General features: G+C 45.2%; 1 protein-coding gene across 1 annotated transcript in view; it reads left to right on the top strand.

Annotated features, from left to right (window-relative positions):
- Positions 1-10985, top strand: part of LOC120897713 — a 152815-nt gene extending 141830 nt beyond the window's left edge. The window contains 7 exon segments of the mRNA XM_040302766.1: positions 1799-1966; positions 2108-2650; positions 3141-7198; positions 7276-7438; positions 7521-7689; positions 7770-7941; positions 7943-10985. Coding sequence (XP_040158700.1) covers positions 1799-1966; positions 2108-2650; positions 3141-7198; positions 7276-7438; positions 7521-7689; positions 7770-7941; positions 7943-8047 — 5378 coding nt within the window. The 3' untranslated portion in view covers positions 8048-10985.
- The last annotated feature ends 4997 nt before the right edge of the window (positions 10986-15982 follow it).

Here is a 15982-nt window from a genome sequence, read left to right as displayed (position 1 = left end):
CACAAAAAGATTTTCTATTCCACGGACACCCTGGACCTCCGGGGGGGAGGTGCGGGGAATTCCACGCTGTGTAACGATGGGAGAACGAAACGCGGTGGAAAACGTAAACTGTCTATATTTGGACAGTTGGAACAACCTTCGGGCTTAACTCAATTATCGTGAGATTTCTCACTTCACACGACGACGACGACGACGATGGTGATGATGACAATGATGCCTAGAGGCTGATTATTTCGCTTTAGGAGGGGTTATCCAGCGTCTTCCTTGCTGTCTGCAGGATTGGAAATTGGAATTGAGTTTTAAGTTAAATGTATTACCAACACTGTCAACATGTTTGAAGGATCTGTTAGGTATTGCAAAAACAGCAAGGGTTTAATGTGGTGTGGAAGCAGGCTTAATACTATCTGGTATAATTTATTTAATTGGATATTAATAATAAATATAATTTTTAATATTGCATGTTTTCTTTTGTTTTAATTTCTTCTAAATTGTACCAACAAAAACAACATTGACGACGCACAAGCCAGCAGATGTAAAAATCCTCTAAACACGCCAAGCAACAGCAACCCTCACATTACCCACCGACCGCTCACTTGATGAGAGCTGGTGTTTTATTTCATTTTTATGACAAACTCATGCAGCGATAGTGAAAGTGAAAACATGCGACCGTCCCACCCTTCCGGAGGCCGCACCAAACGGAATTTCCCTTTGCGTCGTTGTGGAGCCGCCAAACGAAATAGAGCAAGAGTATGGAAACGTCGAGACAGTGTGACATTCCAAGCGAACGTCGTGGAAAAGCGAAACGAACACACACACACAGACCAATTTTTCCACCAAAGTGTCAAGCTCAGCCCCATACAACAACAACCCTTGTCAGCCGGAAAACCGTAACGAAGGACTGACACATCATCTACTACTCGGCCACACCACAGTCCCGAAAGAACGACCGCTAGTCTGTTACGGGTGGTGGTGGTGGTAATACGGTTCGCGAAACAGAAACCCATATAGGGTGAAATATATTAGTAACGATAGAAAAATGCTGCAGAACAATGAGTAACGTCACACTGCTCGGGAACACTCGAACACAAGAGTCTTCTCCGAATGCTTTTGCGGAGAAACAAAAAACATCAGGGGACACCAAACGTTAGCCCATCCCCGAAACCTGTATGATCATGTCTCGATCTTGGGGATGTATTCGTTTGTGTTTACACTTTGCTTCGACAACAACCGTAAAACTCATTCTGCTTCAGAGCGACGCTTACCTAAGGAGAGGTTGTGTTGTACTCAAACACAGCATTTATAAATAAATAGAAAAACGCATCGGTCCTTCGATGCCGGGTCGGGTCGGGCATGGTTTTGCATAGCAAGTGAGCTAAATTACAAAAGAACATAACTCACATGCTCCTCCAGTGCTTGTTACGTTGGCCTTTCCACCCTTTATTAAAACATGCCCTAGCTCGCAGGGGACACCGATTTTACGCCTTATTGCGCAAGCAACCCTTTTCCTTTTCCCCTCTAGGCAGGAAATGATGGCACCTGGTGCCACAAATGGTGCGCCGCAGACAGTCAATTTGAGTATTAATTCAATTAGGTTTAGAGCTTCGTACGCCCAACGGGTAACAAAATCAAATGATAATTAAACTGTATTATTACACCGAGCAAGGCATGTCAACACGGATTTTGAAGTCCAATTTCCTTTAAAAAAAACTCAATTATGCACACTGCTAACTGCTAAGTAGCGTCTTACAATCTTATCACTCACCACTGCTTGTGCTTTCATTCCTTCGCTTCTTCGCAGGTTACTATCAACCGGCTGGTCCGCTGATATCGCCTCACCTACTGGGTCAGCCGCCGTCGCAGCACGGTCCGAAAAGTGGTCCGGATGGCGAGGCGCTCCTGCAGAGCCCCCAGCAACCGCCCGCGTCTTCTACGGCCGACAGTACGGACAGCGACGTCCTGCTGACAGGTACGCCCGGACGCTCCCCCGCCAACGATCTCCCGATGGGGTTCCATCCCCCCCTCCTGCGCCCACGGGCCGCAGTCGCCGTAGCAGCCGCAGCCGCCGCCGCTGATGATGCCGATCGTTATTTTCGTTCCGTATTTGCAGGTGGCGGAGTTGACCTGGGGGGTCATCGCTCCCAGCCCTACGGGGCATCCCGGTACGGTCCGGCGACCGGTGCTGGTGGCCCACCGACCAATCTCTACCCCCGCCCAATGCAGATGCACTGTCCGCCGACGTATCTGCCGCCCGGGTACTACGCACCGTCTCCCTACGGACCACAGCCGCCCCCACCCCATGGGCCCCCGCCGGAGATGTACTACACGCACGCCTACTCACCCCACTACTACCCAAAGTTTGCTCCGCCCTACTATCCGACCTCCCGGCGGTACTACCCCGGGCCGGGACCGGGTCCGGAGCATCACCTGTACGAGCAGGCACCACCACCACCCAGTAGCGCACAGGGACCGCCGGGACCGCCGCCACCACCGTCCGGGGCACAACTCGTACCTGCTGGACCCCAGGGTCCCCAGCATCTGGATCACTATCCGTACTCGCCATATCCAGGGTATGGTAGTCCAGGGCCCGGCTCAGGTGGCCAGTGTTATCCTCGCAACCTACAGCACCCGCCGCCGCCGCCTGCGTATATGGGTAAGCCAATGTATGACAGCGAACTCATCTCTCATCATCTCACTTCCGAGTACGTCACCTTGTGCAAGCATTGAATCCTTGCGTCTTTCTGTGTGTTTTTCTCGCTCTCTCGAACCTTTTGAAGTATCCTTGTGCATGATTTCACGTCATCTGTTTATTATTATTCCACATTACCAACATTCTCTATTTCTCTTGGTTAATTGACATATCATTTTCGTTCAATCAGTTCCATTCTAAAAATGTTCAGTTTTGTTGTTTATCAGTTACTTTGTTACTGATGCATGAGAATTCATTTTAAATACTTTGGAGTGTTATCGTTTTATCAGTGAATATTGCCATTCAAATAAAATTTCATAATTTTCTTCCATTGGAAACGAGAACAAAACTCAATCTGCATCAGTTCAAAGTACATAAATTTAGTTTTAATGTTTAATCAACGAGTTTGAACTCTCGCTAACTTGTGTCTGTTTTCTTGTCTACTTCATCGCAGATGCGCATTACACAACCAATTGTCCATGTCCGATGCAGTGTCCAAAAAACGTCAATGCTGGGTCCCTTATTGGTATCAAGGCCAGTAAGGGCCCAGTAGCCACAAACAACCATATCGTACAAAACCAGCCGAGCACGAGAATCAGCACTACTACTGAACCGATCACGATATCGTCTAGCTCGTCCTCCTCGTCGGCGTCGTCCTCCTCGTCTCCAGCGCCGCTCGACATTCACGCACCCGTCGTCGCCACTACGACAGCAGCCACCACCACGCCCGTCCGGCAGATGGTGGCCGATGCCGAAACACCGCCAAATGCTGCTCCCAAGCAGCAACCGCATCCATCACACGGATATCACGCACATCACCATCACGGGGTACCTTTACCGATGGAAATGCATTCACAGGGACCACCGGTCCATCATCCACACACGTATCCGTACCACTATCACCATCACCATCCGGGTCCGCTGCATCATACGCCACATGGGCCACTTCAAACGGAGGTTACAACGCCACAAAAACCCGCAGTGACTGCAACGTCCACTTCGCCGGTGACTACTACCATTAGCTCGGCTACCAAACACAGCACACCGGTATCAACCGTGTCAACGGCTGCCACCACCGGAATCGATGCACACCATCCAGAGAAGATGTGCTACAAAACGGAGCTACCGATCAAACCCGAAACCGCGACCGATCTGCTCTCGACGCCAATGCACTACGGTAGCCCGTACCATCATCCTTACCATCATCCAATGGGCTATTACCACCATGCGAAGCTGGCTGATCTGAAGGAGGAAACACATCATGGCACGCTCACGCCACCCTACTCCATATCGAGCAAGATGGCGCTGCTTGAAACTCCCGATATGAGCCCGGTTCGGGTGTCAACCGCACTGAACGTGCCTCCCGTGAACGTGCTTGCGAAGGGGGTTGATTGCAGTGACAAAACACACAGCAAAGATGACAAACTATCAGACATTCCGGTGTCGACGGCGATCGTGAAGCAGGAAATCGAAGAGTTTAAGCTCCTGGAACCGCTGGTCGGAGCAGTTTGCAAAAAGGAAGATTTCGAAGAGACGGGCCCGGCCATGACGCCGGACCTGCTGGATGAATCGATTGTAATCAAAAAAGATCGAGATGAAATGAAACCAGTCGACAGGTCGATCTACCATCCCGAGCACCATGTGCCGGTCGATCATCACCAATTGCACCACCATTTGCAACAGGTGCGTGATTCCTCGCACATACCGCACCACCTCCATCACCACAGTGCCAGTACAAATCTATTGCATGGGTCATCACCGCACCATCACCACCATCTGCATTCGCATTACAATGTGCAGCAGCAGCAGCAGCAACAGCCCTTAATCACTGGTCTGCTAGTGGAGAAGGATGATGTGAAAACCGATGCCAAACTACCTCCGGATAGCAAGAGTTTACTCACCGAACTCGTGCTAACGACGGAAGCGTCCATGATGGAAACGCCCAAAATGGCGCAATCGATTCCAGCAGCGTCGGCGACAACTGCGGCGGCTGCGATAACATCAAAGATGGACGAAGTCTGCAAAAGCACGGCCCAGCAATTGAGGGGAAACAGTAGTGATAATAGTTTTAATCTTAGTGATAGCCTAATCCCCAACGTTGCTGGCGCCTCCGAACAACTGAGCTCAATATCAAAGAACAGTGGTAAAGTACAATCACATGACAGCTGTGCTGGCAGCCTAGATCCTCCCTCGCCGGTACCGATACCGGCGTCGACCGTCAAACGGAGACCGCTGCTGGTGGCATGCAAAAAAGCAACACCGAAGCAGTCACCTCCCAATAGCTATAAGAATCTGATCAAACGTACAAAAGGCCTGGAGGACGATGATGACCCGCAGCCGCAGTGTCCGGAACCGGTAGAGCTAAGTGAAGAAGAGGAAGAGGACGACGAAGAAGAGGAGGAGGAGGATGAGGACGAAGAGGACGAAAACGACGAGGAGGAGGACGATGAGGAAGCGAATCCGGAGGAAAAGGTTGAGGATGTGGAAGACATCGAGTTGCAGGAGCAGCGCCTAGTGCAGGCAGAAAAGCGAGCACTACAAAGCGAACAGTCAGCGGATCAAAATGGTCGCAAACAGCGCCTCAAGAAACGGCCCGGATCGAAACCACGAAGAAAAAGTTGCAGGAGAAAGCTTCTCCGGACATTATCGGGAGCACCAACTGATAAGAAACAGCCTAAGACCACACCTGATGCAGTTAGCTCGGTACGCACACGATCAGTCAAGCGGTTCTATCGGGTATTCCGTTCGAGCATTGAGTCGCTGAAACGATTGCCAGTGTCAATTCGGGAACGATTGTTGCGTCGATCGAGCGTAACGCTCCTATCGATCCGCCGAAATGCCCGCAAAAAGTTCTGCAAATCACAACAGCAGCCGCAGCAGAGTCAGCAGCAATCGCCAGCGATACAAGAAACGAAGGATATTGTCTCCCTATCCGAAACACAGCCATTAGTGGCGGCTAGTGAAAGTGAGGCGAATACTACTGTGGCAGAGGTCGAAAACACGATACCTAACTGCTCTGAATTACTCTCTTCAAATGAGCTGGATTTGACAGCAGACACCAATAACACAGCATCCGCTGTCCACACGAATCAAACAGTATCGGCACACGCTCCCGTGGATGCCACAGTTTCAACACTGTCTAATGTTGATCGAACGATCGATCTCGTGGCAAAAGGCTACTTTTCTGAACCAGAATTTTTCAGCGGAACAGATCTGCAAATCCATTCGCGGAGTTGGTTAAAGAAACTCAAACAACAGCAGCAGCAAGAGGGACGTTCGCATTCGGAACAGAGCCGGGGTTCCGCAAAAGGCCGAGAGCGCAACGGGGAAGGCAACAAGAAAAAGTGCAAGTCAAAGTGCTCTCCATTAGCAGCTGATGTCACCTTGCCGGATACCCCAGCGTCCGGCACTACTAAGAGCAAACATTCAAAATCTAAGTCTAAGTCTTCTAAAACTACGCCCACGGAGAAGGTGGACTTGGTAACGCCTTCCAATCCAGAATGTAAAGATACTAAAAGTACCAAGAAAACAAGTGCTAAGGAACGTAAAAAGGATCCTTCATCAAGCAGGAAAAGAAAACAAAAGGCACAAACGGACGATGGTGATGAGGTGCCGCATGCTTCGAAACGAAGCTCCACTCACAATCCTGAACCAACGGTCAGTACAGTGGAATCCTTGTACCATCGTGCTACCTCGACGCCCATCCCCGCTCCAATCGGCGAAGTTGCTTCTGCATCGGGTCATGACGATCGCGAAGAAGATGGCAGTAAGGCAGCTGGTCTGTTTGACGACAGTGTAGTTACGCTGATGGATCAATCCTCGGTCATTGATGATCGGGAAACGGACTTTGACGATGCGGCGACCATGTTGGTGGAGGACGATGTGGCTAGCGTTGATACTAACGTGCTCGTAAATCGACACAACAATAATAATAACAACAACAGTGCTGTCACGGACAAGAACTCTGCGATTGAGGAACAGCAACGTATTGCTGCCGTACAGCTCGCTCTAAACGCTCCCATTCAAGCGATCATTGCCGAAGGAAAGGAAGGCAGTGAGCTTGAACCACCTGAAGGTATGGAGCCGTTCATGGACGAACCACTGGAAGAGGAGGAGCTGAAGGCAAACGGACAGCTAAATGCTGCGAACCATCAACCCGAAGCGACGGCCAATGTCCTGCAACAGCCGCCACCTTGTCCGTTAGCGGCGCCTTCGCCGGGCGATCAACCAGCTTTAAATGCGCACTACGACGACGATTACCGGGAGCTAGAAGAGGAGGAACTGTTGCCAAAGCGAGGATCAAGTCGTTCGGTCAAGCGGCGGCGATCGCGATCAAAGACAAAGTCGAAAAAATTCAGCACGAAAAAACGGCATCGTCCGTCGACGCACCGGAACATTGCGGCTGAGTTAGAGGAGCTGACTGTGCCAATACATCCAAGCTCTAGCATACCGCGCTGGAGTAACGGTTGGACATGGGAAGGACAACCGTTTCAGGGGATGGTGTTTTTGAACGTGAGTGCTTTTGTGCGCCCGAGTAGAGAACAATCGTGTTGTACTAATGAAATCATTTCGTTTCACTTTAACTGCAGAGTGATGATCCACCTGTACTGAGAACATGCTACCCAGCGATGCGACATCCCTTGGGAGACATTGTCAAGCCACGTGACTGCGTGCTGCTAAAGGCGGGCAACAAACGCGCGGAGCTGCCATATGTTGCGAAAGTAGCACATCTTTGGGAAAATCCCGATGACGGTAGGAAAGCTACATCTATTGGCGTGTGCTTCCAGTGCCATGCGAGTGCGCTATCCACTTACGATTATTTTTCTTGTTGCAGGTGAAATGATGATGTCTTTGCTGTGGTATTACCGGCCCGAACACACCGAACAAGGTCGTCAGCGTACGGACGGTCCGGACGAGGTGTTTGCTTCGCGCCACAAGGATCACAATAGCGTGGCTTGTATAGAGGATAAGTGCTATGTGCTAACGTTCAGCGAATACTGCAGGTACTAATGTCCGCCGACGAGGGTCACATTTTAACCCTTTTCGCAAGACTACTAATGCACCATACCATGTCCCATTACAGATTCCGAAAACAACTGAAAGGAATTGAGGAAAATATCGATGAGCAACCATCGATCGTGCCTCCGTTGAGGCGCGAAAACCCGCGCCTTCCACCACCGATCGTGTCCCCAGAGGCGGTACTGTACTGTCAGCGGGTTTACGAGTTCCGCCATAAGCGGCTCCTAAAATGCACCTCCTAGTGAAGGTGGGAGTGTGTGCAGCGCACCCATGCTAGCAAGAGCACGAAGCGGAGTTCGGTCAGTACTACGGTACCGGGAACGACTGCCGGCGTTACTCTGACTAAAGATGCTACCGACTAACTCACTATCCGTTCGGCCCCTGAAAGCACACGCTGCACACGACAACTGCTTCTACATATCCTGGGTCAAAACGCTCCCTCAAACACACACACACAACCGCGCGCACACATACTTACACTGCGTGAGGAGCAGCTTCTCCATATCCGGATCTAGTCCTGGACGAGTGGGTACCTCACTGCTGCTGTTCCCTCGAGCCAGTAGTGTTGGTATGCCCGTTCTATTTTTTTGTTGCGAAAGCATAAATCAGTCACCTTCACTTTCGGGATAAACTTGCCTCCAACGTTTGTGTGTGAGTGTGTGTATTTAATAATTGTATTATTATATATTTATTACAAAACCTTTGCATCATGTGTGAGATCCGTGTGTAAGGTTTCGTTCTACTTTTCTTTTTCTTCTCTTTCCCGAAATGTCTGTTATTTAGTTTGATGATTTGTTAATAATTTTATTTGTACATACACTTACTGCAACACCTAGTGTGTCTTTTTGCTAATGTACAATTCAATTGTATGTTGCCCTCCCCCCCCCCCCTCCCCCTTCCTAAGATCACCCAGTAGCCGCAAAATCGGCCAACATAGACTCTAAGACAAATGGTTCCAAATTATCCCAGGATGCGTAATAGGATGGACCTAGTGAAAGGTTAACTAGCGTTCGGTCACGTTCCTATGTGATGAGCGCGTTCTAGTGTGACAAACACATTTCCCAGACAATCCCACACACACACACACACACATAGAGAAACAAAAGTGGACGTAAGGAAATGTTGCTAATGAATCAACGTTCAAAGGTGTGGGGCGCCATCCAGGCAATAAGAAGGGATAAAATTAACACAATTTGAGCGAATTATTTGAGAAACTGCATTTGATATTACAACATTACACTATATATATATAGAAATATACATACGCTACGGCAGCCAATTCCTGGGGCAGGAAGTATTTCAGATTAAGCTCTACAGTATACAGTGTTCATTGTGCGAAATGCGGCTTGCCCGTTCAAAGTTTGAAACAATAACAAACAGGAGGCGAAAACGTTGTACTAAAAACCTGTCGGTTGATGATGGTGATGATGAAAGATGATTAACGTTGAGGAAAGATTTAATAGGTATACAAACATTTAAAAAGCATATTATATATGATTATATACATACAACCTTATATATATACAACCAGTAATGTAGATGGAACAAAAACAACAACAACAACAAAAACAACAACACAAGCTAAGCGTAAGAAACTAATTGTTATTAAGACAGGTTAAGCATATACAGTACCTTATTATTTAACTGAAAACTTGCTGTAGGATTGAGAGAATCAGACAAGACAAGGAAAAGAAAAAGAAACGTATTGTAAAACAGCAGCCACGATGGAGCATAGCTTTTACTGACTGACGCGAATAATGCAATTGAAAAACACATTTCAAACAAAACATCAACTGCGCATATATACGATTGTGGTGCTTTTACCTTAGGGCACCCACCGCAGTACTGCGGCTGGTTGAAGGATCCAGGATGTTAGTAAACTACCAACTCCCCAATACATACATTCTACGTTTGGCGAGATAAACGCGGCAAACGATGCATGTAATTAAATTATTGAGAACAAAACATCACACAGCGACGTTTTTTTTATGTGGGATTTTATACTATTTGGCCTCCCTATGGTCTGTTATTGACACTTTTGTTCAATTTTATTTGAAGCGAATTTTGTGTTTTCCTCTAACATCCAACTGCAAATGCATCGAATCGAAGATGAAGCATTGGTAATGTGCGTCTGTTTTTATGACTAGCTGATGTGGAATCAGCTCCTATGCTGATCCTCAGCTATGTATGCTGGTTTTCGGCCTCGAGTCAGGAAACGATTCTTCGTGAACTGGTTTGAATGCGTATATCAAAGCGTTTTAAAGTAATTGTAATTGTTCGGATGGTTCGAAAATAAAAGATAGATTTTGTTCTAAATATGTTTCACCGGTCAACCAGCTGTTGTATCGGTACACGATGGACAGTATTTTGAACCATGTGAGCAAACCTCTACGGGGAGCGGATAGGGAAGCAAAACGAATCAAAATCACGGGGGGGACTCTTTACCTAAAACTTATCACGATACCGACGATGCGCGATGAAGAGAAACGGGAAAGTAAAACACGCGGAAAGAGGGAAACAACTAACCATACCAAATCAATATTATGCAAAATTTTAACCATGTAAGAATATTAAAATTAGAGAAATTGTTTTGTTTATTTCATCGGTTCGATACGCAGTCGCAGCAAAGAGGCAAAGCAAATCTAACGATAGAAGAGTAAATTCAACCCAGTCTAGAAACGACGAGTATACAACGTTCATTCTATTTTACATATAGCAACATTACGTTTGCGACGCGACTACCGAAGTACGTGCAACTGGGTAGAATGGCTTAGTATCTAGCACAAGGTAATTACCATAATTACTGATTGATTTGATCCTCATGCAGGCTGAAACTGAAATGTGTCGTTTAATCTGTCTAGAAGGAAGCTAGCCACTTTGAAGTGAACGCATTAAAGCAGTGCATTAACTAACTCATTCGATTGTATTTTTAGTGCATGGGGAGCAGTGTGCAAGTAGCGCATTATCGAGCATTGATTGAGTTTTAGTTGCGTTTTGCGAGCCGTTTGCATATGCCTAGCCTAGGAAGGAAACCACTCAACAGGCTACACACAACACCCATTACGAACAACATTAGTGTGTTTTAATGCCAAACGGTGCAAAATTCGTGGTAGCCTTTTTTTCGTAGAACTGTTTTAAAGGCCGTTCCCAGTGACTGGTATAGGCGTAGAGAAGAAACGATGGAAACAATTTACTACACTAAGTACACACCTAGCTCCTACGTGAACAAATCAGGAATCAGGAAAAAATAAAATAATACCCCCAATAATTATTTAAAACATGTTCTTCTTTTATTTTCGTGTATTTATTAAATTGCTTCGACTTGCTTCGTATTTGCCAGTTGGTTATTCTTTTGATTTCGATTTGGTATTACTTAACCTGCACTCTGGCACCAATCGAGTAAGACTTCATTCATGGAAAATGTATGTACAGTGGAGTGCCGTTTATCCGGACTCATCGGGACTTGACCTCGCCAGGATATGCGAATAACACGGATAAAGGGTCAAAGAATATATTTAAGCACAAATTCTTGATTTTTGTTTGAAATTTATCTTATGTTTTGATACAAATTAGCAAATTTTTATTAACTTTATGTTTTTAAATGAGAATGCTTGAAATTTGCCATGAATTACAGTGTTTTTGTTATGACAATGTGCTCTGATAACCGTTTTTTCAAATATCCTCCTCAGAACGCAATGTCACCTTTGTATTGAACTGTCATTTCTGAACAGCACGGATAAACGGATAGCCGGATAAAAGGTACCCGGATAAACGGCACTGCACTGTAATTTGACAGATTCCAAGCGACGTTTGTCTTGGTTGTTCGACATGTCTGCCGGTGACATGTCCATATACGTTAGTTAGAGCAAGGTGGAATATGGAGGAGGTGTCTTCTTAGCGTTTGGCATGTTCCCATTTTGAGATTCAGTTTGACAACAGCCGTCGATATTTGTTTACAGGCAGCAGCCGCAATATCACATGGAAAATGCCGAAAAATCAAAATTATGAAGTGTTGATGCAAAATACAATTTTTTTATTAAACGAAAACAATTCATTTATCATACCCGTATACTAGCAACCAAGGTGTTATAAATGACACGGTGAAGTTGTTCAGAGCAAAATGACATTTCTCGACTTGACATATCTCTTCCGGGGGCTCCGGTATAAAAATTGGGGAGGGCTGGTGCGGGGTAATGAAATTTGTATGCAGAGAGTGACAGTTGTCCCCCACAATGTCGCCCAGCAAAAGCGATAAAAATCAACCTTCTAAATACATTATCCTTGCTAGCAACATTCGTCGCATTTGACAACTGCAGTCAATCCTGGTTTTGTGCTTTTTTTCTAAAGCCTTGATGGTTCTGTATGACGGCACCTCCTTTCTACCCACTTTGAGTTAAAATCGGATGTCTTGTTCGATTGCTGCCAGAGTGCCGCCTTAGGTAAGTGTACATTGTTTGTTGCATCCGAAATATATTTATAAACCGTTATGTTTGTACTCTGCACCAAAGGAATGAATTTTTGATTCAGTATTTTCATTTTTATCTTATTTCTATGGTTAAATTTATTTGTATCGAAACAATTTTTTATCAAAATTTTATGTTTTGTGAGCATAGGGTAACTGTACCAGTTTCCGGCAGGCTAGTGCAGCAGTTTCACAAAAATTGCTCACACATCAATATTTTTCATTATTTTTCTTGAAAGTGTTGTTATTCTGGTTGATAAACTATCATAGTATGTTACAATATTTTTTATTTGCCGGTTCAAAACCCTTTTTCATAAATATTCGTGAAAATGCAAACATTGATTTTGCTCCTATTTTCGGCAGTTTGTTCCTATTTTCGGCAGCGCGAATACGGGTCAGAAAATGTTTGTATCAATGTGAATATGTACAAAAAATTTTTAAAGCAATGTAACACTCTTACTTTCCTAAGATTGATGTTAAAAAGCACTTTAATTATTAATTTTATGTTGCTTATTTTGGCCCGTTTTGACAGCCATTTTGATGCGACGTTTAAACAGAGCAGCCATTGACAGTTTGATGGTTATAGCGTACGGTGCGAACTGGCTTACAAATATTTATTTTTCTCTTAAGTTAGTGCATTGTTTGTCGTACAATTGGTGATATTTGGTACAAGAAAGGTCATATTATGTGTCGACATACGCATTGTAGTGTTCTGATCAATTTTAAAAGGAATATTCAGCCAAATTCAAAGTGTGTTATTGTTCCGAGTTTCGGCAGGAGCCCACAACATTGAGCTGTCAAAAATGAACATTTACTGTGTACCTATTTTCGGCAGCATTTAAAGTGAAAAATAACCTGTTTATCGCAAGGTGGAATGTATAATGAGGTGTAGTTATAGCGCTTTTGGCGATCCCCCCCTGGGCTCCGATTTTGACAGATGGTTTTCCGCTGGTATATGTATTGATGGGTTTTTTTACGTTTTGCATGGTCCATATTTGGTGGAGATCAATTTGGGTGAATATTTTAGTTGATTAGAACACAGCCCGTGATTTCCAATGAAAATTTTCCTTGGAGAACTTGAAACGTTCGCCAAACGCGGAAAACTAACTGTCAGTTTTCTTCGTCGATTCTTCTTCCACCTAGCTGTCAAAACGGGCTTATAACTTGACCTGTTATCTTTACGGTCCTTGGTTTATCGTGATTTTAAAATTCCGAACAAGTTAGAATAAATTAAATAAGCATAAAATCTTTAATATACACCACTTTTTCATTGTTTTACTGTTCTGATTCTCTTAATCACAAAACCTGCCGAACGATTGGCTGACAGCAAAGCTGCCGAAAAAAAGCACAATTTATTTAATATTTTGGAAAATACGTAATGAAATGGTGTGAAACTTCGTATGTGAATATCAAATAAGTACACCTTCACTACAAAATTGTATTTTGTGAAATTTTTTACCGCATTTGTGAAGAATTTCACGTTTTTAGCTACCCTGCCGAAAATAGGTACACTGCCGATAACTGGTACAGTTACCCTACATACATTATCGGCTGGTTTAAACCTCCATTCGAAAATTCCTTCAACGCATGTGACATTTGCGACGTTTCATCTTCGAAAACATGGCGCCGCTCGTTCCTTTTCGCTTGTGTGCGTCACAAACGTCAAAACGCCAATTAAACAGAAATAAAAATACATTTTTGTGAAAAATAGGATATAATTCTTCGTGTACGGTGTCTGACGTGTGTTTGCGAGTGGGGATTAAGAATATTTGTGTTTAACAAGTGCGTACTCATTCGAGCAGCTAAAGTTGAGCCAAAGTGCGTGCTGGTAATTTAACTCTATACTTTGGTAGCAGGCTTCAAAGTTAACTGCGATACAAAATCACCCTATCTGTTGAGCTCTCTCGGACGCAGAGCAACCACCAGCGAATGCCGTTTGGCAGGGAGAAGTTTCTCGCACCGAAAAAGGAGGCAATTAGGTTCAATTTCCAATCTAAAGCTACGATTCAAAAGGGAATCAGCATAAAATACTTTACAGGATCAGGAACAACATGTTTTTTGGCCTATGCAATCTCTTTGGCTAGCCGCTGCCCATCGTATTTGGATGTTTTACGGATAGATGGAAAATGTCGATACTCCATTAGGCCGTGTTTGCTAAACTATTGTTAATTTGAGGGCGATCAGAAACGTGAACAGGACGTGTCAGTAGGAAATTAGGATCAGAAGCAATATGCATACTACAATTAGTGGGGCAAAGAAAAGAGTTACATTTAGATCAGATTCTCATAAAAATTGATTAGCGGAGGAAACAAAAAAGAATTAACAAACGTGTATTTTATGAAGGTGTGTGTGTATGTGTGTGTGTGAGAGAGAGAGACCTCTGCATGAGCTTAGAATATTTGTCTAAATGTGTTTGTGTGTACGCATAGTGAAGAAATTTTATTTTCCCATCAAGCTTTGAGTTTGTTTCTCGGTGCCCCAATTTTACATCAAACTGTTAATACGATTGTTGAAATGGTCCAATACTTTGTTGCCTTCGTTGCTACAAAGTTTTGAGGTGGAAAAGGCATTAATTTCTTGTATGTAACTGTATTCACACTCGTCCATCGACGACGTCGTACATGGTTTTGACAGGAAGGGAAAATTGAGCGAATAGATTAGATGGGAGCGAAACAGAGCGCAGGATAGAGAGCAGAGTACGATGAAAGAGATGCCATAATTTCACGATTGATTATTAGAGAGCGGGAGTTGATTTCATGAACGGTGGAAAGTGTGAATGTAAATGAAAAAATCCCATTTCAACGCATCAATCGCACGGCGCACCGACGCACGGGGGCCGTAAAAACTGTATCGAATATGATGCACACTACATGAATGGCACACGTCCAATAGCCGCATTTAAATCATTTGTGAAATATCCATACGCTCATAGAAAACCATCGGTCTCACTATCAAACTCTCTCTCTCGCTCTCATTTTGCAAACGCGGGAGCGCTATCTCCCTTCGTTCGAGTTTGACAGTGACAGCACTAGCAGGCGGCCAAGTTTCACTTTGCGAAGGAATTCCGCTGAGAAGGTGCTGCCTGTCTGCGTTCATGTTCTGTGGGGAATTAAAATGATTCTTTCTTCTCCTAACGTCTAGCAAAGAGGAAAAAAACGAAGCTCAGCGCTGTGAATCTTAGTGCAAAGTGTGTCCGGTCCGGTCCAAACGTCAAGTTCCCTCGAGAACACGCAACCCATACGCGACAGGCAACGATTGATCGAATTGGCTGGTGAGGGCCCCGTGCTGTGTCAGTGAGCAAAAAGAATCACGTTATTTCACACAGTGGTAGAAGAAGTGGGATTGAATTTCAGTAGCAAGTGGCGCATTTGATCAACGGTGCTGGTTTTATAACCCTCTGTGTGGATACGTGTGCTTATTAGGCCCGTCAACGAAAAGTACGCAATACAAAACACACCCCAGCAGAGCACGTCGTCCGTTCTGGTGTGAAAAAGTGTGTGCCCTTTCTTTCGCAGCGAGAAAACGGCGCATCGCCTCCAACCATTCCTCGAGGGTGTTCTTCGGTGCAGGGCTGTCGGTGAAAAGAATTCTCATTGTGAGGCGCAAGAAGCGCAATCAGCACAACAGCCGCAGTGAGAGTGAGCATTGAAACGCAGGAGCAAAACCAATAGTCAAGTTGTCCTCGACAAACGTCCGCTACACTGCTGGTGGGCTGATGCATGTGTGATCGCGCGCGCATGTGTGTGTGTGTGTTTGTGGTTTTCAACGTCAACGTCGTCGAAGGGCACGGCCACACAAGCCCATCCCAGTGTGAA

This window comes from Anopheles arabiensis, chromosome 2 (genome assembly GCF_016920715.1).
Source record: "Anopheles arabiensis isolate DONGOLA chromosome 2, AaraD3, whole genome shotgun sequence".
NCBI classification, from domain to species: domain Eukaryota; kingdom Metazoa; phylum Arthropoda; class Insecta; order Diptera; family Culicidae; genus Anopheles; species Anopheles arabiensis.
Note: the sequence above shows the minus strand (reverse complement) of the source record. Positions and strands in the feature narration are given on the sequence as shown.